Source organism: Budorcas taxicolor, chromosome 7 (assembly GCF_023091745.1).
Source record: "Budorcas taxicolor isolate Tak-1 chromosome 7, Takin1.1, whole genome shotgun sequence".
Lineage (NCBI taxonomy): Eukaryota > Metazoa > Chordata > Mammalia > Artiodactyla > Bovidae > Budorcas > Budorcas taxicolor.
This window is the reverse complement of record NC_068916.1, coordinates 101,351,438-101,378,138: the sequence shown is the minus strand read 5'-3', so window position 1 is coordinate 101,378,138 and position 26,701 is coordinate 101,351,438. Positions and strand designations below refer to the sequence as shown.

The 26,701-nt window shown below is 34.2% G+C and overlaps 1 protein-coding gene across 1 annotated transcript in view; it reads right to left on the bottom strand.

Moving 5' to 3' along the window:
* The window catches only part of PPIP5K2 (diphosphoinositol pentakisphosphate kinase 2), a 74,116-nt gene that overhangs the window by 4,059 nt on the left and 43,356 nt on the right, over positions 1-26,701 (bottom strand). Inside the window, exons 21-30 of the mRNA XM_052642426.1 lie at positions 21,433-21,540; positions 19,654-19,770; positions 13,519-13,686; positions 11,070-11,243; positions 9,704-9,776; positions 8,006-8,125; positions 7,069-7,131; positions 5,233-5,292; positions 3,482-3,622; positions 366-491 (exon numbers count right to left, since the gene is read on the bottom strand). Coding sequence (XP_052498386.1) covers positions 366-491; positions 3,482-3,622; positions 5,233-5,292; positions 7,069-7,131; positions 8,006-8,125; positions 9,704-9,776; positions 11,070-11,243; positions 13,519-13,686; positions 19,654-19,770; positions 21,433-21,540 — 1,150 coding nt within the window. The remainder of the gene's footprint in view (positions 1-365; positions 492-3,481; positions 3,623-5,232; positions 5,293-7,068; positions 7,132-8,005; positions 8,126-9,703; positions 9,777-11,069; positions 11,244-13,518; positions 13,687-19,653; positions 19,771-21,432; positions 21,541-26,701) is intronic.

The window sequence follows — 26,701 nt, the reverse complement described above, 5'->3', positions numbered from 1 at the left end:
ATTCTCTGTCCAGCAAAACTACCTTTCAAGAATGAAGGTAAAATAAAGATTATTTTCAGATATATTAACAAATAAGAAGTATAAGAAATAGTAAAAAGAACCAGGTAGAATCCTGGCTGAACAGAAAAGCAAGAGAAGAAAGTCCATAAAGCAGTTTAGAAAACTGTATCAAATATATTTTAACATATGTCAGGGGAGGGGGGATAATTAATAAAAGAAAAAACACCTCAAACAATAGGCTACAGTAACAGATTTCCTAGACTGTAATCATCCTACTTAAAAACAGATTTTTACACCTACAAAGCAAGCTATTACTACTCCTCTAATTGCTATTCAGAACCCACAAATTCACACACATGCCTAACCTGGTTTGCTGCTTGCTTTGGTACTCTTGATGCTAGCTGGTGGCGTTGGGAGGATCTTTGCAGGTGTATATGTATTTAAAGATACTTTTCTTCTCATTATTGGACTGGAACGTGAAGTTAAAGAGGCTGAAAAAGAAAAATCAAACGAAGTAATTCAATAATTTTCTGAAGCAAGTCTATCAAATTTAAACTAATCAGATTATGAATAATTGAGTCAGACTGTCTTCCTATTAACATAGTACCCAGTTGAGATTTATTTTCATGCAAGAAAATGTTAAAGATTCTTTCTTCTTTCTAATTAAGGTGGGGAGATTGGGCAGCGTGAAAAGAACAAGTAGGTACAATTCTTAAGTATGAAGACCTCTGGAATAGGCTGCAGTAGGGGGTGCTACTGGCATGAGCTTTTGGGATCCCGAACAAATGATGGTGGAGGTAACAAAAGGCAGATTTGTCAATTTTTGCAAGTTTGGAAGAGGGCCTGATAGCAGTAAAGACTGTGTCTCTGAAAAATCAGTATGTGGAACAGACGTGGCAAATGCGCCTGCAGTGGTTGATAACTATGCGGAATGAATATAAAGTTCACACTGGCAGAATATCAAAGTAGCCACTAGTGAAATAATATACATGTGACAATGGACAGGAGTCTGAGTGAAATCCGGGAGTTGGCGATGAACAGGGAGGCCTGGCGTGCTGCAGTCTATGGGGTTGCAGAGAGTCGGACACGACTGAGCGACTGAACTGAACTGATTCAAAAAGGTGCTTAAAACATCTCATAAAGCAGCACATCATTACTTAGCTTTTTTCTGCTTACATCTTCTTTTATAACTTCCAACCTCTAATATAACCAATTAGTATTCTGAAATTGAGGGTTAGTGCTTTGGTGTAAGGCAGGACGAACACTGGAGTGGGCTGCTATTTCCCACTCCAGGAGATCTTCCTGACCTAGATACTGAACCCACGTCTCTTGCATCTCCTGCATTGGCAGGCAGATTCTTTACTACTGCACCACCTGCGACGCCCTAACTGGCACCCTATTTTCTTTAATATTCAAAGAGAATGAAAAAAGCCACACACTTTAGGAGACCTGGGTTTTAGTCTTGCTTGACCACTAACTGGTTGATTTCCTCAATGGTGTCTCTAAGTTTTTCCATTAATACAGTAAACTTCTCTCAAATGAAATCTTACATAAAATCGATCAAAGCAAGGCCTAATAACTCAGCTTCTTTCTCTTCCTCATGGAACTTCCTAAAGCTCTTGGGAATATAGTCTGAAGACCAATGAACTAAATAAAATCTAAGGTCTATCCAGTTTTATGAACTGCATTAATTGTATTTATTTTCTCATTTAGTTCCCTTAGTAATGGAATGAAATTTTAAGAGAGCTAGAGGGATTGGGGTACAGCTTGTATCTACGATATAGAGAAGAGTTAATGAGAACTGGAAAAGAAATTTAATATCTTTCAATCATTAATATATCTCAATAATGCACTCTGAGGAACTGAACTCACTTAACCACAGAAATGAAGCCATCATAAAACTACAATGCCACAGTATAAACAAAGATTATTTTTTTGTAAATATCCCACCAAAAGCCTCTTTCCAAAACAGGTGTCATTACTGCTACTTTAGCTTTAAGTCACTGACTGAAGATCTTCTAAATTCAAAACAGTTTTAATGATTACCCTAAACTCTTATTTACTAATTATGGTATTTCTTTAATCTCTATTTTAAGATTATAAATCCCTGCCCCAAGGAAGCATAGAGTATAAAGTCAGGTAGAAGAAAAAAATGAGAATTTATTTACTCAGATTCTCTCTTGTGTTCCGAGGAACAGCACTGGCCTTTCTATTAGCTAACAGAGAAAGGGAAAGGAAAAATGTCCTTCAGTTTCCTCACTTCAACTGTACAGCTTGCAGATTATTTCATTTGGATTATTATCAATTCTCAGTATCAGACAAATCATATGCACATTTTAAAATGGAAACCTACTTTCCAAACCACTTCTAAAGTGAAATATTTTAAAACATTCACACCAAGATACCTTTCCGGTTGAAAGGTGACCTCTGCCACCAGACGTGAAAGAGAAAAGCAAAAATGCAGGGGGCACTATCTGGACAGAATATGCTGAACAGATCTCTGGAGAATCATACAATGTGGTGGCCCAGGAAAGGGAAGAGAGTCACAGCAACACATGACGGTGGCTTTCATCCCAAGATCTCCAATTTTATTCTTCGGGAAAAACACTTTTACAGTATTCTTCTTACGAAATACTACTTGGTATGTGCTTAGTCTCTCAGTCATTTCCGACTCTTTGAGACCCCATGGAGAGTAGCCCACTTTTTCAGACATATGACTAAGACTAGTAAGACTCTTAACTCTCAGCAGAGCATTCTCTCCCAAAACGAATGCTTCCTAAACTGGAATTCCAGTGTGTCAAAGTATCCTACAGTGTTGAAAATGACAACAGCCAGCTGACTTCTTATACTTAAAAAGGAAGCCCTGGACATTTCCCAAACTGAAGTCCCTCAGAATAATTCTATACAATATTTAAATGTGTTACCAAAATGTTTTCTCAACAAAAAAGTTTCGGAAAATGTGGGTATGGGGTTTTCCTTATAATAAAGTTTCCAAAACTGGCTTAGCCACAAACCCCTTTACTTTACACAAAGGAATTAACCTCTTCAAAAGATTTCCTACAGAACACAATTTGAAGAACTGCTGCCCTAATTTGCTCTCTTCAGTTAAGAGCTCTGAGTCAAAAGTATTGAGTGGATGAACACGTGGGCATTAATGCAGACTAATATCCTGTCTTTTAAAAAAAGCTTATTATACAATGACAGTAGAAAATAAGACTATGATTTTGTATTATATATTGCTGATTTCTACTGCTGGGTCTTAGACTTCTTCCTCCTTTTGGTAAGAGAAAAAATTTGGGGGAAGAGTCAAGACAAGTGGTACACTGCACATTATACCACAGAATTCCAAACAATGTTCTTGTATACCCCCTTCTCCCCTAAAGTTCTACTTATTATCACTACTTGAATTTATATTTTCATAATTATTTTATATTCAGATAAAATCTACTGTCTAAAAATCAAATAATAATAATTTTCCTACAAGTTTCAGGGGTCTTCCGTGGAACTTCACTTGACGGAGAAGCAATGGAAGCAAGAAATTCATCCACCTGCTTTAAGGACAAGGCATTATGAAGAGTTTCTAGAGGACAAATAGATGGCACCATCGAATACAATTCAAAACCTGAGGGGAAAAAACAAAAACAAAACCAAAACCAATAGCTGGATATTCTAGAATTCATTATTTAAAAAAGAAGATCATTGCTTAGAACTGGACAGTTTAGGTCTTTTCAATCTACCACATGCAAACACACAAGATCTCTGAAGTCATGACACCAGATGCTATGCAGTATGGGGCTGGAACAAGATGTGACAAAGACTTCATTTTAAATATAACCACAAGGTACAGCATGCACACGATTTCATTCTGTACTTGGAAAATCTAACAGTAATACTTAATAAACCTGGGGAATAATAAAAAACAAACAAACAAAAAATACAGTGTTTTCACGGTTTTTACTTTTTAAAACCAGGTCTATTCGATAGATGAATAAGCTGATGCCATAATGTGTCCCTGATGCTGGAATGCTAAAGGTGACTTCTTGTTGAAAAACAATTAAGTAATTATTTATGAAGAGTGATTTTAAATACTTTTTTAGTCATACCAAGGCCAACAACACCTCTAGTGTGACCCCAAAACAACATCCATTCATTTACGCTGAAATTAAAATTTCAAAACATATTTCACCTACCTTGACTGAATTAACACAATTAATTCTATTGTTGGAAATTGCTAGCTGAGTCAAGTCAGGCCAAGTAAAAAGCCATACAAAATACAAATATTTCTGCATTCAACAATGGCACAAATACAAAAATTTCATGAAACAAACCATGCAGCTATGTATCAATACCATCCATGAAACGAAAGCACTTAAATATACAGCTTCTTTAAACAAATAGGACATAGGTTATTTACTTTTTTATAAATATTGCTTATTTACATTTTATCCAACTGAATGGCTTTTAAAATTGCTTTTAGATACAACTAAAATACCAAGTCTTTCTGCATCTAATTTTTCAAGAATTTAAACTAATTCTCCTCCAAAAAGAAATACTTTTAATGTTTAGTTTCTATATAAAGTCTAATATTTTTAACTTAAAAATTAATTAAACTTAAGTTGATTGGAAAACTTTCTGCTTCAATAGAAATGTGCTCATCTTAACACTGACTTATATTTCATTTTGGGAGAAAATACTGACCTAAGAATTGTCTAATTCTTAGTTGGAATAGGGAAACTCTAGTTAAAAGAGAATCTAATTTTTCAATGAAAACAACCAAAGGATTACGAAACTGGTATGTTTGATTTCCAGGGGCAAACCAAAGCATGACAGAACATTACATATACTTAAAACAAAACTATAATACCATAATAGCAGCTAAAGCACCTAAGTTAAGCACTAAAGAAATTAGGCTTGCACAAGTATTACTTTTTTTTTTTTAATTACAAGATTCATGCAAAAAGGCACAAACCCTTTCCTTGCATTACATAAAACATTGTGGCTTTTTAAAAAAAATCCTTTCCACAGAATGTTTATTAGTTTTTTGTAAAACTATTTTCCTGCATTTGCTTGTTAAATTTTGTAACAGGCAAATGACAATATAATTGAGTCCCTTTGGACTGTATCTTTTTCCATCTATCTATAGTGAACTTTTTCTTTAATGCACAACGAAAGGGTTAGCGCAGCAATTTAAAAAGCCACCTTGCTGTCATGTTCAGAACTATAGAAACATACCACTGGAGCCTAGAAACTCCACAGAGGAAACGGACCAGCACCTATAGAGGTGTAGGTGTTCTGCACAGAGGCCCAGAAAATAAGGTAAAGCACTGTCAGAAGATACTTGTTTCACCATGTTCCTTGAACTAAAGATGAAGGGCAGGGGTTAAGTCCATGATATGTGTTAAGATGGAAAAAACATGAAAGTTAAGGAAAATAAAAAGTAAAAGAAAGAGTCAAATGACAATTCATAGGACAGGTAAGACAACACAGCAAAAAAAAAAGAAGAGAAAATTTGAAAACCCAAGAGAAATATTCCTAGAGTTGAAAGGGATGCATTTTATAAACATCAAGTCACAATGTGTGGAAAAATCCCCTTTTTTTAAAAAAAGCCTAAATCGAAAGAATATGAAATTATTTTCTGTTAAACTTAACAAAGGCTTTTTATTTAAAGCTTCAATAAACAAATATTTCTCCTATATAAAACTTGCAATACTGGCACAATAACACATAAGCACTCTGCACAAAAACTACAGTCAGTCTTAAACCTTCAACACCTTGTCTTCAGAATTTTGCGATTTTTGGTTTTTCCTGTGACTTCAGTTTTCTTCTAAGAAGTTCTTACACATGTTGGTTCTTTAGAAGCTGTAGCTGTATGAAATAAGGATCTTTTTCTTCAAAAAGATGCATATAAACAGATACAATGGAGGAAAAGAACATTTAGCTTTAAGGCTAAATTTTCACTTGTTGAGAACTGGATCTTCATACTCCACCTTCAAGAAGTATTAGTGCAGTTACTTAGGTGTCCTCTTAAAAGGATTCAGAAGGAGGAAAATGACAACAAGCTTGTGTTCAATCCTTGAGCTTCATAAAAGTTTTTGAAAAACCTGACTTGAATTTTTGAAAGACTTACTTACAATTAAAAAGAAAAAAAAAGTTGCAGGGATTAAAAACAACTTCACTCAGAATAAAAGTGAAAAAATGCAGGCTTTCTTTGATTCTGAGCTATTTTTAAATGATTAGTAAATATTCCCTTGTCCCATAAGAAAAACACTCTATGTAAGAAAGCTGTAATAGTGCAAAATTCGGTGTGTAAGTAATGGCCACACAATTTTCCTCTTCAGGCTCAAATACTGAATTTAATTGAACTGGTTGTCTAGATTTTTAGCCTAATCTTCTTCCTGTAGGTGGCCCTCCAAATTCTAACAAAAAGCAAGGCACCCTTCCCAAAACTGCTTGACAGTGGCAAACCATACTGCCATAGGAGGACTAAGTGAATGCTGAATAATGTTTTCAGCGTGCTCTACACAAAACGGGGTTTTGTTTAGACAATCAGGGATCAATAATGTTACACAGTGAAACATGCATCCTCTGGTTCCCAAGAACTTTTCAAGGATACATCTCATTTGGCTATTTGACAGGTATGATCCTGTATTTTAGATAAATAGCTCAATGAAACAATCATGTGATCAGAAGAGAAATTCAGAAGAAGATCATTAAATTATTAAGAATTAAAAATAAAATAAATAATATTTATTGTTGCATTTTTAAAATTATGTAGATTGATCACTTAAGAAATCAGAAGGAAATCTGAGGTGCTAATTAAGTATTAAAACTCATCATTGTGGTCATTTAAAAGTTTGATGAGCAGTGCTAAATTACTGCACAAATTATAGCTGAAAAAGGGAGTTAGACAGTATCAATATTTGGGGTGAACAGTAAGTTAGAATTGTATGCCAATTGAAATTAAGGATTGAGAAATGTATGATACTGTATATCCCACATTTTAAAATCAAAGAAAAATAAAAAAAGATGAAGCAGGGGATTATCTTTTAAAATAAAAGCAAAACGTACCATTGGTTGGGTGTCGAGCAAATGAGATAGAAAACCTTTTAACAGCAGAACCGCGTGTGGCGTCTGAGAAAGAGAAAAACAGGTACCTGAAATTCGTAACAGCTACCAAAAGGACACTTAAAAAAAGAGGAGGAAAAACAAATATATAAGGAGGTTAGAATTAGGTGACATGCAGAAGGGACAATGAGAGAGGGAAATAAGCCAAATACTGGTTAAAAGAAGTAAAATGGCTTGATGATAGAGGCAAAGTGTTCAATAAAATATACAAAAGAAAGAAAAGCAGGATGAGCTGGCAATTCTGGTAAATCCATGTTTTACTAACTAAAATAAACTTGTGGATACATGAGAAAAAGTTTTAGATAAGCTAATTTCAAAAGGGCTAGTAAATACTCCTATCAACAAAACAGGCACGCTTTGATGAGCCTCAAGAGACTTTCTGAATATTGAAACTCAAGGTGCATTAACAACAGTGAGAAGATTTCCTTCACCTAGGGATCCTAAAATATTCTCATCTTATGTTTATTCTTAAAAAAATAGTGCCAATATGTTTTCTTATAAACATTTCATTCACTTTATTTATTTAGAAGTAAAATAAGGGTTAAGAATTAAAAAAAAGTTTAAAAGATGAAAGAAGTTTATTCTTTATAAAATGGCTTATTAACTATTTAAAAGAATATACATGATACAGTTCTAAATTTCATATTTCAACGAAATACTCATTGAACAAGTACTGTAAATCTAACTATAATTAACTGCTTGATGAAGCATGGACCTAAGTACTGGATAACACAGCACACAGATAGTCACTTAGGCAAAGGGTGATGGGATTCCATTTGCATCCATCAGTGGCCTTAGGCTTGCCTTTGAGTAATATCATATGCTCATGGGTGTATGCATGGGTGCAGGTATGATTCTGTGTGTGCATGTGTGCACATACCATCTATGCAGCCAGAAGAGGTCAGCTTTTTACGATGAGTACGAGCATAATCCTGTAGGTTAGGTGCGCTTGAAGAACCCCCGAGCACTGAGGTGCTAAACAGGCCCGCACAGTGAGACCCTGATGGGAGTTAGAGAAAATACATACATACAGCAACGGGTGTTCTTCTGTTCACATTGGGAATTCATGCAGCATGCAACAACATGGCTCTTACCACACATATCTGGCAGTGCTCACAACTCACTTATTATGTCAACTTAATACAGTCACCACCACCATTTATCATATGTACAAATGGAGGCATTTTACACTGGAGAAAATGTTCTTTGAGGAAAATAATATACCCACACAATAATTAGACATATACATATTAAAAGTATTAAAAAATACTATCATAAAAATTAATTTAGGATGATAAGGAATTTTGTCAATAAATCTGTATGAGTAGGCAATATTAAAAAACCTCTCCTAGCACAAATTAACTATTAAATCAATATTTTTGAATGTATAACTGTGAATGAAGAAGCTTTCCTGATGCTCCTGAATGTGAGTTATCAATATCTGTTATGAAATAAAGCAAATCAAAGTTTACTTATTTGCAAGAAGACCAGGTGAAACAATTTCTTTCACAATGTGGTCATTCAGGCCTAAATCACTCTAAATTTCTAATACTTAAATAACTTAAGATCTTAATTAATAAGAAGCCCAATCTGATGCTTAACTTGTAGTAAAAGTCTTTACAACCAAGGAAACCTTTTACTATTAGGTAAGGATTAAGTAAATTTTTATCAGATACATTACAATATATAAAGAAAAGAGTAATGTATGTATGTGTGTATGTGTGTGTGTTTATCTGGCAAAATATCATGGGGATATCAAAAGGTATCATTGTAACATATGTATAATTAAAGAAAGATTTTTTTCAAGTATGTAGGTATCAAGGGACCATTCATATACTTAGAATAGAAATAATAGAACATACATAGTTAAAACATTATGAAATTTGTTGTTATTAAACTGATTTAGACAATTATTTATAGAAAATGTCATCATCTGATGTAGTTTATCGATAATGATTTTAAAACCAAAATAAATTTAGAAAGGTTTTCTTCAACATTGCTTTGCTTGAGTGTTAGCAAAGAACCAATTATGTTCTATAGGTCAATAAAAAAAATCAACACTGCCACTAAACATGAGATTTGCTTTGGCTTTCCTTAAGAGATGACTAAAAAGATCACTAGTATACCTAGACAGGTAAATAACTAGGTAAACTAATTTAAAGTGAAATATTCTCCACTTAAAAATTTTTTTAACCAGAAAAGTAGTTCTTTTTGTATGCAGTAGCCTATTTTCAACTTTATCAACTGGGAAAAATGAAGTTTCCTTCCTAAATTAAAACATGCTGGGATTTTAACTTATAGAATACAAGATTAAAAATGAGCACTGGTAATTAAACTGAGCAGTTTACATTATGGGCATTCAAAAGTGTTATAAAATAAAATTAATGTCATTTCTTGTTCATTTCATCAAAACTTTACTGTATATTTCCAGCTTTACAACTCAACATTTCTGAATTAGTGCATGTTAAAGAAAAACTAAAGCATAGCATTTGGTCATGCTTTCACCTCTGAAGAGTTTTACATGTGTGCAAAATATTGAGTTTAAGGTTTGGAATACAATTTCCTTCAGACCACATACCTACAGTAGGGTTCTGCTTCTGTTCTACAAGAGTTCTTGGTGTTCGCAAGTAATTAGCATTTTCAGATACAACCTGCACAAGGAAAACAAAATAAATGAAGTAAAACAGTAAAATAAACTAAAAAGTCCATACTTCATTTGCAGCCTGTTTCAGACAGACAAAGGTTAATAAGCTGTATGATAAATATTAGTAGAAATACACAAGATATGAAAGATCATGCAAGATCCCCTTGTGAAGGGAGTCCATTTCATATGAGGTCCTTGCAATGAAGTGGTGCGAAGCAGGCATTCAGAATGTCACGTATGAAACAAGACAGATGAAAAGAAACAATTAATATAGACTGATATAATTTCACTCTCTCTTAAAAGAAGCCAAATGCCCACTCTTAAACAGCTCCTGTATTTGAAGGGGGAAAAAACAATCACAAACAAAAGAAAAGACAGACAGAGACTGTTGAGATCACCATACAATTATTGATCCATGCACAGGCTTTATCAGAGTAACCTTTGAATATTCACAGCCTTAATGGATACCATAATCCCTTTTCCTATAATCAATGCATTGTATTTCCAAATGGAAATTGCTGAAGTTCTTGGAAAGTCATGTGTAACAGCAGACCTTCCATTGTGAAAAACCCCCAAAACCCACAGTATTTTAAGTTTCCAAATGTCACCACAAAAAGTCTTTCTGAAGTCATTTATTTTGACTCCTTTTGTTGGGGTATATTGTTGATGGGCACATATACATTGTCCCCTTTTATCTTAAAGAAAGCATTAAGATATTATACAGCTTAAAAAAAAACCCCCATATTGTACATAATTAAGACAATACTTTCAGATAATACAAAGTGAGGGAGAGAATCACCAGTATTAGATGTATCCTGCTAGTTAACACAGGGCCACATAAATCTGGATATTTTAAAAAAAATTTTTAGGTTCTCAGCAAATTCCAAATGGAATCTATTTTTCAATTATGGAGGAAAACATTATTAAATTTCCTTACTATAAAATTATATAACTTTATTTCTGAATATTTTAAAGGACAATTAAATTTTAAAAATTTCTTTCCTTTTAAAAAAATTTTATTAACAAGCTAAAGTTCCAGGAATGTAAATTTTATTGACTAATTTTAAAATCCTGGATATTTAACCCCCTCCAGTAAAAATGCTAAACACAAGTAATGTAAGTGGTTTCTTTCCCTCAAAATATTGTCAGACATCACAAGTGTTTTAAAATGAATTCAAAATTAAAAAATGGAAGGATTTACTCTGATGTAAAATATAAGGGATTAGATGTCCTCCAAGACAGCTGTTTGTTGCTCTGAATGCGGGGAGGAAAAATGTTTAATGAAGTAAAGTTTAAAAACCTGTTGCCATGAGCCAAAAATACTGGATGTGAAAGCCAATGATTTGGGGGAGACAGGGGAAGAAGTGATTTGTTCCCCTGATCTGCGTCTTCGACGCCCAGTGCCCACACCACTGGTGTAATGCAGCCAGGTACCAGTACCCTCTGGGCTAGACACACTCAGGGGGCTCTCTTCCTAGAAGTGAGAAAAGGGGCGAAAAAAAAAAAAAAAAAAGCAGAGCATGCAAAGTTAGATACAACAGAGCCAAATGATCAGAAAGAAAAAAAAATACAGTTTGTGCTTATCAATTTTTTTTAAAAAACTATTAAACAGTAATTTGGGAGCCAAATATTTTAATATTTGAGAGATTGATAGGACTCACTTATAAATCTAATTGTGAGTAATAACAATTATGAGAATTACTTTCTTATCCTAAAATGTAAAATATTATACTGCTTAATAGTTGTCCCTTCTCTCTTAGAACTGGAAAGATTTTAACAATTTTTTATCTTGGCAAAGTTAAAAATTTGAACATATTCTGCTTAATTTTAGATATTCAAGAGGTTTTATGCTATACTGGGTAAACTTTTCAACCCAAAGCACTAAAGAATCCTTCAAAGTGTTAAAGAGACTTCAGTGTATATGATGTATAAAGGAAAATTTGTTCACCAGACAAAAAAAATTAGAGATCATTAGATGGACAATTCAAATTGCACTTGTCTACACTTATATGTTATCTATTTATTTACTCCTTCCAAAGATTATTTGTAGAGTTCAGTAGACAAAACATGCAGCAAACATTCTCATTTTACATGTTTGCATGTTCAGATTTCAGACAGTGAGGACACAGTAAAATCTACTTGCACAAAATGAAGAGAATAGTCTCTTTCTCTGTGTGTCTTTGGGAAGTACAGACTTCTGATATCCATGGAGATGATGGATGCTGAAAAAGTCTTCAAGGTTTTACTTGAATAATTTCCCTTATGGAAGTAAAAGTTTAGCATGGCATAGAAATAATCTCTTGAAAGCAACTATTTAAATATTTATGAGAAAAAGGTTAAGCAACGTGTTCTGTGTTTTAAGAGTTAACAAAGGGCAGTGATTTTGTTGAAGATTTTACAAATATAGTTCTGTTGGAAAATGTAGTCAAGGAATACGTTTACTGTAACAATGTTACAGAATTTTTTTGGAGTGCAGAAAAAGGTTTAATGGTGAAATTCTAAACAACCTGATAAATTATAGATTGCTTTGTTCAAAATCATCAAAATCACTGCCCTCACACAAGTGATATTTTAGGTTATATTAATAAATGTCATTTCCCAATTTTCTAAAATTAACCCCAGGTTTCTCATTCTTAAATTAAGCTATAACAGAACAAATAACTCCAAATCCTACAATTGTTAATCATCCTCTTTTATAATTAACTTAAAATATCCCATTCACGGGAAACCCTAACTAGTATGCACTTTCCATTATAAAACTACAACAATCTATTTTATTTAGATGATGCTTTTCCTATGCATAATTGTTGAATTGGGAGAATCAAAAACACATATACTTATATAATTGGGGGTGAGAGAAATGAGCATAATTCTTTTTTTTGGTGTATATGTTCTTATTCACCAACTGCTAGATAGTATACCTAACTTAAGATTTGGCTTATTTGATCATCAAAAAATATTTTAGCTTAAAAGTTGATGGTGCTTCCTATCTTTATACTTTTACTTGAGAATTTAGAAAACATAAGCACTGATCTCAGATCAGTGCTGAATCATCCTACAGAAAATATAAATAACCCAAAATGAAGGTATTTAAAGAATAAAAATGTATACAGATGTTAAAGATTTACTTAACAAACTTCATTCCAACTGCTCAACTTTCCTTTTCAATGTTATTTTAGTAGCTATTTAAATGTTATTTTGTTAGTGAGCATAACAATTAGCCTAAGTTATTTAATTATAGATCTAAATACACAGGTAAAGTTTTCAACTACAGCATCAAATTTTCAAATTCCTATTCTGACTTTTAAAATCAGGTTAACAATTTGGAATGTCACATTTTGACCTACACTGTCACTGGAATCAGCTGCTGCTGAAGTGTCTCTGGCAATTCCTCACTACTTTTAACCAAAAATTATTCCTGATCCATTATATCAGATTTTTTTAAAAGTTCTTTATTAGACTAACCTAAAGTGACAAGGAAAAAAATAGATCAGTTTGTAGAAAGGCCTTATTTTACTACTTATATTCAACTTTGTTATGAAATCTATAAAGCTCCAAATTTTAAAAGTGATCTTTGTATTTTCTGCCTCTACATTTTAAAAAATTTATTTGAAAAATTGATAAAGTTGACAATTAAAAATCTGGTAGGTTCCCAAGCTTAATAATTAAAGCTGTATTTTCTTTTCTGTTTTATTAAAATATAGTTAGTTTACTTCATTAAAAAAACATGCTCTGACAAATATACTTACTTCATTTGTAGCCATCTTCCTAGATCTTGGAAGTGGAGACTTCCTGTGTATATGAATTGGCTCTGATACCATAGGCTTAAACAATATCACAGCTCGATCAACCTCATCTTTTTTAGAAGTATGTGGTTCATCATCACTATCAATTTTAAAAGCTCTCCTGCCTTCATTCTATGCAGAAAGAATATAAAATAATAAAAATCAGATAAAACAAATCAGTCTTTTTAGATGAACAAATTAAACCACCAGTTGGTATGGTCACTTGAAGTACATATATACAAATTTATTCAAATGGACTGATAAATGAATTCTTATGAAAATCTAGTATTATTCTGGGTATTGTAAGACAGATGACAGAGTTCCTAACTTCAAGCAATACATATACTCTCTGGACAAATGAAATAATAAAATAACAATTAAAAAGCCATATAAAATAAAATGCTTAATAAAATTTCATCCAATGTCCAAATAAATAAGCAATATTCATAAATGACAGAGGTCAGTTTTGTTACAAGTAATGTCATCAACTCAAGCACAAACTGAAACAATATCTGGTTATAGAAAATTCAAATTCTATTCCAAATATTTCCAACAAATGTGATGACTGCACACTTAAATAACAACCATTTGATGACTCGCTGAATATTTACTGAGTACTACCACGTGTCAAGACTCAGATGAATAAGATACTGTCCCCAAAATATAAGAGTCTCACAGTATAGTACAGAAAACAGGTAAGTTTAAAAAGGTTATATTATATATTCATCTAAACAGAATGGATAAATTGGGGCATGGTCATACAGTGAAACACATATGTTAAAGCAGTAAGAGTGGGCAAACTAAAACCAATTACATCAGTGAACCTCACAAATACACGCCGGCTAAAAGAAGCCAAAGTATGTAAAAACCTTCATTAAACTAAGGGGTATAAAAAATAAACTTCTTCAACCCAGGTAAGGGATATCTAAATAACTAGAAAAAACCATCATGGTTAATGATAAATCACTGAAAGAGAAGAATGCTCATCATCACAAAATCTACTCAACATTTTACTGGACATCTGTCATCATTCAGAGATACGATCATATACATAGAAAATTAAAATGACTGGATAAATTATCAGAATGAATAAACAGCATACAGTAAGGTTGCTAGTTATAAAATCTTTATACAAAAATTCAGTTAAAATTCAATTGAAAATAGCAAACAAAATAAAATTTACATGAGTCATTTATGGCAGTATTAAAAAAGAATTTAGGAATTAAACTGACAAATAAAAGATATTAAAACAATCTTAATTTTATCAAAAAGATATAAAGAACAGCCAACTAAATTCAGAGAGATATATATACATACCAAGTCCTAAGATGAGAAGATTCAATTCTGAAGAAGCGTTATGTCCAGAGAAAACTACAAGTGTTATATCTCTCAACATGATCTGCAGAGGTTATCTAATTTCAGTAAAAATCCCCAAACATTACTTTCTGCTTTACTCTGGGAATGAACAAGGATGCTTATCGATACTTCTACTCAGCACTCTACTGGTCCTAGCCAGTAGCACTTCACAAAAAACATACTCAAGTGGCCAATGAATATAAGAAAAAGTACTAATCCTTACTGGTTGTGAGGATAATGTAAATTTAAGCCACAATCCCCCAAACAACTCATTAAAAACACTAATCATACCAAGTGCTGATAAAGACATGGCAGTATCTTTGGAAAGTTATCTGACTTTATTTTTAAAAACTGAACGTATGCATACCCTATAACCCAGCAACTTTGTACATTTATATCCAAAAGAAATGCATACATATGCTAAGAAAAAGGCCTGAAAAACAATGTTCATTAGGTAGATATAGTCCTAAGTATTTTATTCTTTTTGTTGCAATGGTGAATGGAATTGTTTCCTTAATTTCTTTTTCTACTTTCTCATTATAAGTGTATAGGAATGCAAGGGATTTCTGTGTGTTGATTTTATATCCTGCAACTTTACGATATTCATTGATTAGCTCTAGTAATTTTCTGGTGGAGTCTTTAGGGTTTCCTATGTAGAGGATCATGTCATCTGCAAACAGTTAAGAGTTTTACTTCTTTTCCAATTTGGATTCCTTTTATTTCTTTTTCTGCTCTCATTGCTGTGGCCAAAACTTCCAGAACTATGTTGAATAGTAGCGGTGAAAGTGGGCACCCTTGTCTTGTTCCTGACTTTAGGGGAAATGCTTTCAATTTTTCACCATTGAGGATAATATTTGCTGTGGGTTTGTCATATATAGCTTTTCTTATGTTGAGGTATGTTCCTTCTATTCCTGCTCTGGAGAGTTTTTATCATAAACGGATGTTGAATTCTGTCAAAGGCCTTCTCTGCATCTATTGAGATAATCATATGGCTTTTATTTTTCAATTTGTTAATGTGGTGAATTACATTGATTGATTTGCGGATATTGAAGAATCCTTGCATCCCTGGGATAAAGCCCACTTGGTCATGGTGTATGATCTTTTTTAATGTGTTGTTGGATTCTGATTGTTAGAATTTTATTGAGGATTTTTGCATCTATGTTCACCAGTGATATTGGCCTGTAGTTCTCTTTTTTTGTAGTATCTTTGTCAGGTTTTGGTATTAGGGTGATGGTGGCCTCATAGAATGAGTTTGGAAGTTTACCTTCCTCTGCAATTTTCTGAAAGAGTTTGAGTAGGATAGGTGTTAGCTCTTCTCGAAATTTTTGGTAGAATTCAGCTGTGAAGCCGTCTGGACCTGGGCTTTTGTTTGCTGGAAGATTTCTGACTACAGTTTCAATTTCCGTGCTTGTGATGGGTCTGTTAAGATTTTCTATTTCTTCCTGGTTCAGTTTTGGAATATTGTACTTTTCTAAGAATTTGCCCATTTCTTCCACGTTGTTCATTTTATTGGCATACAACTGCTGCTAGTAGTATCTTATGATCCTTTGTATTTCTGTGTTGTCTGTTGTGATCTCTCCATTTTCATTTCTAATTTTATTGACTTGATTTTTCTCTCTTTGCTTCTTGATGAGTCTGGCTAATGGTTTGTCAATTTTATTTATCCTTTCAAAGAACCAGCTTTTGGCTTTGTTGATTTTTGCTATGGTCTCTTTTGTTTCTTTTCCATTTATTTCTGCCCTAATTTTTAAGATTTCTTTCCTTCTACTAACTCTGGGGTTCTCCAATTCTTCCTTTTCTAGTTGCTTCAGGTGTAGAGTTAGGTTATTTATTTGACTTTTTTCTTGTTTCTTGATCTATGCCTGTATTGCTATGAACTTTCCTCTTAGCACTGCTTTTATAGTGTCCCACAGGTTTTGGGTTGTTGTGTTTTCATTTTCATTAGTTTCTATGCATATTTTGATTTCTTTTTTGATTTCTTCTGTGATTTGTTGGTTATTCAGAAGTGCGTTGTTCAACCTCCATATGTTGGAATTTTTAGTAGTTTTTCTCCTGTAATTGAGATCTAATCTTAATGCAAAGAAACTAAAGACCTATATATAGAAAACTATAAAACACTGATGAAAGAAATCAAAGAGGACACTAATAGATGGAGAAATATACCATGTTCATGGATCGGAAGAATCAATATAGTGAAAATGAGTATACGACCCATAGCAATTTACAAATTCAATGCAATCCCTATCAAGCTACCAGCCATATTTTTCACAGAACTAGAACAAATAATTTCAAGATTTGTATGGAAATACAAAAAACCTCGAATAGCCAAAGCAATCTTGAGAAAGAAGAATGGAACTGGAGGAATCAACTTGCCTGACTTCAGGCTCTACTACAAAGCCACAGTCATCAAAACAGTATGGTACTGGCACAAAGACAGACATATAGATCAATGGAACAAAATAGAAAGCCCAGAGATAAATCCACACACATATGGACACCTTATCTTTGACAAAGGAGGCAAGAATATACAATGGAGTAAAGACAATCTCTAACAAGTGGTGCTGGGAAAACTGGTCAACCACTTGTAAAAGAATGAAACTAGATCACTTTCTAACACCGCACACAAAAATAAACTCAAAATGGATTAAAGATCTAAATGTAAGACCAGAAACTATAAAACTCCTAGAGAAGAACATAGGCAAAACACTCTCTGACATAAATCACAGCAGGATCCTCTATGATCCACCTCCCAGAATTCTGGAAATAAAAGCAAAAATAAACAAATGGGATCTAATTAAAATTAAAAGCTTCTGCACAACAAAGGAAAATATAAGCAAGGTGAAAAGACAGCCTTCTGAATGGGAGAAAATAATAGCAAATGAAACAACTGACAAACAACTAATCTCAAAAATATACAAGCAACTTATGCAACTCAATTCCAGAAAAATAAACGACCAATCAAAAAATGGGCCAAAGAACTAAATAGACATTTCTCCAAAGAAGACATATGGATGGCTAACAAACACATGAAAAGATGCTCAACATCACTCATTATTAGAGAAATGCAAATCAAAACCACAATGAGGTACCACTTCACACCAGTCAGAATGTCTGCAATCCAAAAATCTGCAAGCAATAAATGCTGGAGAGGGTGTGGAGAAAAGGGAACCCTCTTACACTGTTGGTGGGAATGCAAACTAGTACAACCACTATGGAAAACAGTGTGGAGATTCCTTAAAAAATTGCAAATAGAACTGCCTTATGACCCAGCAATCCCACTGCTGGGCATACACACCGAGGAAACCAGAATTGAAAGAGACACATGTACCCCAATGTTCACCGCAGCACTGTTTATAATAGCCAGGACATGGAAACAACCTAGATGTCCATCAGCAGATGAATGGATAAGAAAGCTGTGGTACATATACACAATGGAGTATTACTCAGCCATTAAAAAGAATACATTTGAATCAGTTCTGATGAGATGGATGAAACTGGAGCCGATTATACAGAGTGAAGTAAGCCAGAAAGAAAAACACCAATACAGTATACTAACACATATATATGGAATTTAGAAAGATGGTAATGATGACCCTGTATGCAAGACAGCAAAAAAGACCAAGATGTGTATAGTGGACTTTTGGACTCAGAGGGAAAGGGAGAGGGTGGGATGATTTGGGAGAATGGCATTGAAACATGTATACTATCATGTAAGAATCGAATCACCAGTCTATGTCCGATGCAGGATACAGCATGCTTGGGGCTGGTGCACGGGGATGACCCAGAGGGATGTTGTGGGGAGGGAGGTGGGAGGGGGGTTCATGTTTGGGATCGCATGTACACCCGTAGTGGATTCATGTCAATGTATGGCAAAACCAATACAGTATTGTAAAGTAAAATAAAGTAAAAATTAAAATTAAAAAAAATTAAAACAATGTTCATAAAAGCATCCATCTTCAAACTGTAAACAAACCAAATGATCATCACAGTGAAATGGATTAACAAAGTGCACCATATTTATTTAATGTAATACTACATGGCAACAGAAATGAAGAACAGATGAATTTCAAACACATAATGAAAGAAGCCAAATCTACTTCCCATCCCTAAAAAAGCACATATTTTGTGAGTTCACTTTATATAAAGTCCAAAAGTAGACAAAATTAATCTATGTGCCAGAAGTCAAGATAGTAGTTATCTCTGGGGAGAAAGCAGGGCGGTTATGATATTGAGGGACACAATTATTTCTTCTCAAATGATATTATTCTATGACCTGGCTAGTTGTTTTACAACTGTGTTTATTTTGTGATATATCATTAAACTACAAGCTTATGATTTAGGAATGTTTACCAATATGTATCATAGCTTAGTAAAAAAAAAGTTTAAAGCTGAATACATATTTAACTTTGTAAGGTTATAAGAATTAAAATGTGGTAATTAACTCGAAGTGTTTAGTAAAGCATGGACTGTCCTCAAGTAAAACAACAGGCAAAAACAGAAACTACAGTTATCCATTCTAAATAATTATCTTAAAACTCCCCAAAAAATCTAGAGAAAGGATAAAATATAAAATTCTAATATGCTTAAAAATGTGTATCCATCCAAACCAAACCTCAAGAAGTTTAAACCATGCTGTTTAGTAGTTGAGATAAGAATTACAGTATGTAACAGAAAATTCTTAAAGAAGTCACATTTAAATTTAGGACTGTAGTAACTATGCAATGAGAATTTCATCTTCATTACCTCCCTTGAAGCTGGTCTATATCCATAGCCAGAGGGTAAATTTTTGTCTTCTTCACATCCTTTGGCTCCTGGACTAAAATGTAACTCAACATGAAAGCGTTCCTCAGAGGAAAGATCCTAAAAAAATATTATAGAACATCTTCAAAATGAGAAACTTCAAATTATTGATTTACCTCTGGTAACACATGCAAGAATAAACAGAATTGTACAAAAAAGCTCTTAATGTCCCAGATAACCACAATGGTGTGGTCTCTCACCTAGAGTCAGACATCCCAGAGTGTGAAGTCAAGAGGACCTTCGGAAGAATCACTATGAACAAAGCTACTGGAGGTGATGGAATTCCATCTGAGCTATCTCAAATCTTAAAAGATGACACTGTTAAAGTGTTGCACTCATTATGCCAGCAAATTTGGAAAACTCAGCAGTGGCCACACACAGCTGGAAAAGGTCAGTTTTCATTCCAATCCCAAAGAAAGACAATGCCAAAGAATGCTCACACAACTGCACTCATTTCACATGCAAGCAAGATAGTGCTCAAAATCCTTCAAGCTAGGCTTCAGCAGCATGTAAACTGAGAACCTGCAGATGTACAAGCAGGATTTAGAAAAGGCCAAAGAGATCAAATTGCCAACATACACTGAATCATAGAAAAGGCAAAGGAATTTAAAAAACATCTAATGCTGCTTCATTGACTATGCTAAAGCCTTTGATTGTGTGGATCACAACAAACTGCGGAATATTCTTAAAGAGATGAGAATACCAGACCACATTACCTGCCTCCTCAGAAACCTGTATGCAGGTCAAGAAGCAACAGTCAGAATCGGACATGGAACAACAGACTGGTTCCAAATTGGGAAACGGGTACATCAAGGCTGTATATTGTTACCCTGCTTATTTAACTTATATGAAGAGTACATCATATGAAATGCTGGGCTGGATAAATCACAAGCTGGAATCAAGACTGAATATCAACAGAAAAAATATCAACAACCTCAGATATGCAGATGGGAGAAATGGAAGAGGAACTAAAGAACCTCTCGGTGAAGGTAAAAGAAGAGAGTAAAAAAGCTGTCTTAAAACTCAGCATTCAAAAAATGAAGATCATGACATTCAGTCCTATTACTTCATGGTAAATGGATGGGGAAAAAGCGGAAACAGTGTCATTTCATTTTCTTGTGCTCCAAAATCAATGCATACACTGACTGCAGCCATGAAATTAAAAAGACGCTTGCTCCTTGGAAGAATAGCTATGACAAACCTAGACGGTGTATTAAAAAGCAGAGATACCACATTGCTGACAAAGTCTATACACTCAAAGCTATGATTTTTCCAGTAGTCACGTATGGATGTGAGAGCTGGACCATAAATAAGGCTGAGCATGGAATAACTGACACTTTCGAACTGTGGTGCTGGAGAGGACTCTTGAGAGTCCCTTGGACAGAAAGGAGATCAAACCAGTTAATCATAAAGGAAATCAACTCTGAACAATCACGGGAAGGACTGCTGCTGAAGTTCCAATACTTTGGCCACCTGACGTGAAGCACTGACTCACTGGAAAAGACCCTGATGCTGGGAAAGATTGAAGGCAGGAGGAGAAGGGGATGACAGAGGATGAAATGGTTGGGTGGCATCACCGACTCAATGGACACAAGTTTGAGCAAACTCAGGGAGATAGTGAAGGACAGGGAAGCCTGGTGTTCTGCAGTTCACGGCGTTTCAAAAAGTAGGACACGACTTGGCGACTGAACAACAACACATGCAAATCAAGAACTCTGTTACCTTGTTAGGATCCTCATACAGCATGATAACAATCTGAGTCATGTAGTTGAGTTCATTGACAACATTTAAATAATCCATAGCTCGTTTCCACTGCTCATCCTTTGATTCCTGAGCAAAGGTATATAGTAAGCATTTTCTCATATTACCTGAAAATCACTTTATTTTCATTATGACAGTTCGTTTAATCCTGATTGACATCACACAAATGAAATACTTCCACACACAATCTTTCAAAACAACCCCACTAATTTAACAAATCACCGAAGCTTAAATAATTTTAATTCTCTTATCAGCAGTATTAGAAACTCTAGTGGTACTTTTTTTTTAGTAACTCATAGAAAGTAAAAATAAAGACTATCTTGAGATATGATACCTATTAATTGAATTTTAAGGTTAAGGGGCAGTTGTTAACCTTAAGTTCCAATGTAACTAATATAGTGTCATGCTTCATAAACAGAACACTATCCCATGAAAGTAATGACTATAATTAAATATCTCTCATTCCACTGTATTTTTTTAAACTGTAGCTATTTTAAAACAATTAGCAGGAGAAAGTACAGGCAGATTTTTAAAACCATCTCCTCCATCATTTAGAGAATCAGTGGTCTTTAAACATGTAATTAAAGAGCATCAGAACTGAAAGGGACCTTACAGAACATGTATTACAAGCATTCAAAGTAGAAAATTCTATCTCAAAAGGCAAAACTACTCAAAGTTCAAACTCTAGTCAATAATCAACAAGGTCTACTGAGACTTTATTATGTACATCAGAGATAATGTCCTTCATCTCATGTCATAAACATTACAAATATATAAAAGCATCCAACAATTTTTTTGTATATAAGGGTTTTGTATACACACTGAGAGTATATAAGAGTTTCGGCTTTAACATAGAATGTGTTTAAAGAAAAAATAAAATTTGACGTGCAAAAGCCAAAAGTCAAGACCACACGCTGATTTTTTTAAAATTCAACACGTATGTCCTTTTAAAATTTGGACATCATCTATCTCTGAGGAAGCATTCCAAGTTTTTGGAAAGTAAAGTTAAAGCAATATTCTGTCATTTGTGTAATTACATGTATACTTAAATTTCATTTCAACAAATGGCTATTAATATGTTTAAATGCTCTAGAGCAGTTGCTCCCAACTTAAGCAACACTCCACAGTAAAAACTGCATCTGTGTGTTTGTGTGTGTCTCTCTCTGTTTGAGGAGGGGATATATACAAAGATGTATGTATATTTTCTTTCAAAACTTATAGGAAAAACAAATTAGCATAGCATTACTGAATACCACTAGATGTAAAATTATAAGTGATGGGCTTAAGTTAAATACTGAAAATTTTCAAGATTGAAAATATCTATTAGATTCTGTGATATGGTATTATTAATAAGAACACCATATAATATCTAATTCAGTGGTACAGATACAGACTTTGCTAGGTCTGCTGTAATGAAAAGATAAAATATTTTGTAGCATCTTCCTAAACACAATTAATATGCAAGAATTCATAAAAATCTTTTTTAAACAATTGAGGATCATTAAATATATTCCTTGAAATCTTACTTATAATTTTATTTCCTCAATAAATCTTAAAAAAAATCTACTATGGAGAGACAGATTTTACCAAGTTTACATTGAAAAATCTCAACTGGGAAGAGACCATACAAGGTTTTAATTATATTAGCTACAGGCTCTTATTAGGATAATATGAGCTGGGATAATTAATTATAGTTCAAATAAATTTTTTAAAGTTTTAAAATTAGAAAATAGGACATCATTTTGGTATAGAGCTTAATTTTCACTTTAATTTTTTTAAATCCCAGAAGCCCAGATTTTTGACAGTGGAGTTGTTCAGCTTGTTTTAGAAGTGTAGCTGAAGGCAATATATACTACAGCCACCACATTCTTTAAATCACTGTGAGACAGCCTCCTAACTGGTTTCCTCAAATCTACTTCTACCTATCTAATGCCTACACAGCAACCAAAGCCATTCAATTCCTTGTTTAAAACATTTCAAGGGCTTCCCAATCCTGGAATGGTTCTCCAGTCTTATCTGCTACAATTTTATCCATCATTCACTTTTATTCTCCGACCATAGGCTTCCTATCCATTCCCATATCCTTTGTTCTTTCTATCTTATAACTAAGTGCAAGGTTAAAGGGTGACCACATAAGAAATGTATCTCTCCCCACCAAAAACAATTCCATCATTATTAATGGATATATAAGCTCTTGCCTTTGCTAATTAAGAGTCATTTTTTTCTATTTCTTTTATTAAAGCTCCACTAATCCACATGGGTTTCCCAGGTGGCTCTGTGGTAAACAATCCATCTGCCAGTGCAGGAGATGCAAGAGACGTGGGTTTGATCCCTGGGTTGGGAAGGTGCCCTGGAGTAGGAAATGACAACCCGCTCCAGTATTCTGGCCTAGAAAATCCCATGGGCAGAGGAGCCTGGCAGGCTATAGTCCATGGGTCACTAAGAGTTGGACATGACTGAGTGATTGAGCACACATAATCTGTATGTAATCAAGGCATGCCACTTTGCTATTCCATTAAGGAATGAAAAAAGAAATAAAAACAAGGCGGAAAGAACAGATGAATTAGAAAATTTGATGGGAACAGAACACTTACATAGCCTTAGGGTAACTCTGTTAATAATTATTCATCAAGGCCCAATAATAAGAGAGATTAAGAATCAAGAGACATATGCTATATCTTCATATACATTTCACTACCCTTTATTTTAATAAGTACAAAAGAATACAAAGTTGAATTCATTTTAAGGATTATTTTTTTATAGATGTACATAAATGTATATACCTATTATATATAAATTTTTTTAATTCTTATTTTTTGGTACCTTAGAGATGGCTGAAAAGGTATTTTTGACATATAATAGAAGTGACAGTGTATTCTAGATAATCTGTGGTTTGAGTGTACTGAGAAAGGGGTATTACAATTTCTAAATCTGCTTGGTTAGCACTTCCACTGCTAATCTCTAAAATGTCATTTTCCTCACTTTTTCAAATACAGACTTCCAGGGAATCTTATCTACAGCTACTGCCTCAGCCATCATTAATCTGTGGCTTCCCAACTCTTGTGCCTTCAACCCATACCTCTAGCCTTACATATCAACATGCTACTGGTCATCTCCACTTGATTTATCTTCACTTGTTTATCTCACTATTGTATGTTGAACCTAAGACAGACAGATAATTCGTGTCTTCATTTCATAGGTCTTTGAAATGAGATTGAGTTCTCCTGAGAACTAGCGCCTCAAACTCAAGCTGTCTAAAACTAAACTCATTGCTTTCCTTCTAATAGCTGATATTTCTGCAAATGTTACTCTTCTCAGTGAATGATGGATAATTTTGTAAATGATCCTATGTTGGTAATATGGGAACTTTCCTTGACTCTCCTTTCTTACTTTCCATACCTGTAAGCACAGGAAGGGCCTCAAGGAGAGTGTTAAGGAAAATTAAGATGCCTCAAAAAGAGTGTTAATGAAAGCCTAAAGGACACTGAGGAGACTGTTGGTGAGGGATCATAGGAGGGTTAAAAAAACCTTACTGGAAACTATAGGATAAAAAATGCTTGCTACATAGTGGCATAAAATATAGAAATACTATAGCCTGTAGACAGTGTAATTCAATGAGCTAGCTACCAAGATTCCCAGAAAAAATTCTGAAAACACCATCAAGATTCTTTTCATTGCCTCTGATAAACACTGAGGAGAGAGAGATAAGCTATAGGAAATGGTTAATTAAAAAGGAGCCAAGACTTGCGGGAATCAGAAATAAAACTGTTTCTTATTTCCAGCCTCTCCAGAGAGTGAACAATGCTATAATTAAAAGGTGGCTTTTAGGAAGAATGGAAACACAAGAATCTGTCATGAAAACATGGGTATGATGGTAAAAACACTTGCTAAGACTTCAGAAAGACTTAAGGCTCACAGATTTTTCAAAGACACAATGACTTTCTCAGGATCATATAAGCATGTCTCTCAGATACTCCCTATTAAACAACAGACTGCTGAGTACTCTCTCAGCAGCCAAAGAGGGAGTCCAATGTATAAATCGACTTATTCTTAAGAGATCTGTGTGTGTGAATTAATAGAGTAGATTATATATTCCTTTTTGTTTTTTTTAAATTACATCATCTTGAACTAAAAGTAAACAGACCTCTGGATCTCTAAACTTCTTTGGGCAGGAAGCAGGTTAAAAAACTACTTAGCTGCAAGCATGAGCTACTTTTTAAGGAGAAGGAAGGATGACCTAGATGAAGCCATCAAGAATCAAAAGTATAAAGCCATGAACCATTAAAAACAACTCCTAGTAGCATGACAGAGCCCTGACGAAGGAATGGGCAGTAAGTACCTAGGCACACGTCAACACTGCCATGGACCAGTGACCATGGTGTACCTTCTGTTTTCCCCTCTTTTTGAAAAGGTTGCCTACAGCAATTATCCTATGCTTCTCAATACTGTATGTCAAATGTATGACAGACAGATAACTGGTATCTTCATTTCATAGGTCTCTGAAACGAGACTGAATTCTCCTGGGCACTCAAAGGGTTCTACCCAAGGAGTCCCACCCATATCTGAACAATTTAGATAATGAGATCCTGGAGGTCAAGTTTATGCTATAATAGATAAGCCTGGAGGAATACTGTAGAGGAGATTAAGTGAATTCTGCACGTGGGAGAAATATGGATTGTATGGTAACATACCGTGACAGACCATGTTTTTCAAATATGGCCACCAAAATATATCCAATCCCAAGGACTCATCTTATAGTGAGTGACAAGTGATAGTCCACTCATCCAGTACTATGGGTCTATCTTCCCTCCCTTGAACCTGGATGGACCTCTGTGACCACTTTCACCAAAAATGCTCGGTAAAAGTGAAAGGATGTAACCTCATAAGTTAGATCATAAAAATACTTTATGCTTGCTCTTTTTTTCTCTTAGTGCACTTCTGGAACTCAGCTGCTATCTTCTGAGGAATACGCTGTATTCTGAGGTCACACGAAGAGGCCATGGTAGGTATTCTGGTCCATAACCCCAGTCGAGCCTCCACTTGACAGTCAGCACATCAAGATGTGAGATATGAGAAGAAAGCTGCGAGGTGATTTGAGCTCCAGCCACTGTCTGACTGCTGTCTCATTAGAGACACAATGCTAAACTGCCTAAATGACCCAAGTCAAGCATTTAAACCATGACAGAGAAAAAAAAATGCCTGCACTTGTTTTAAGCCAGTAAGGTTTGGT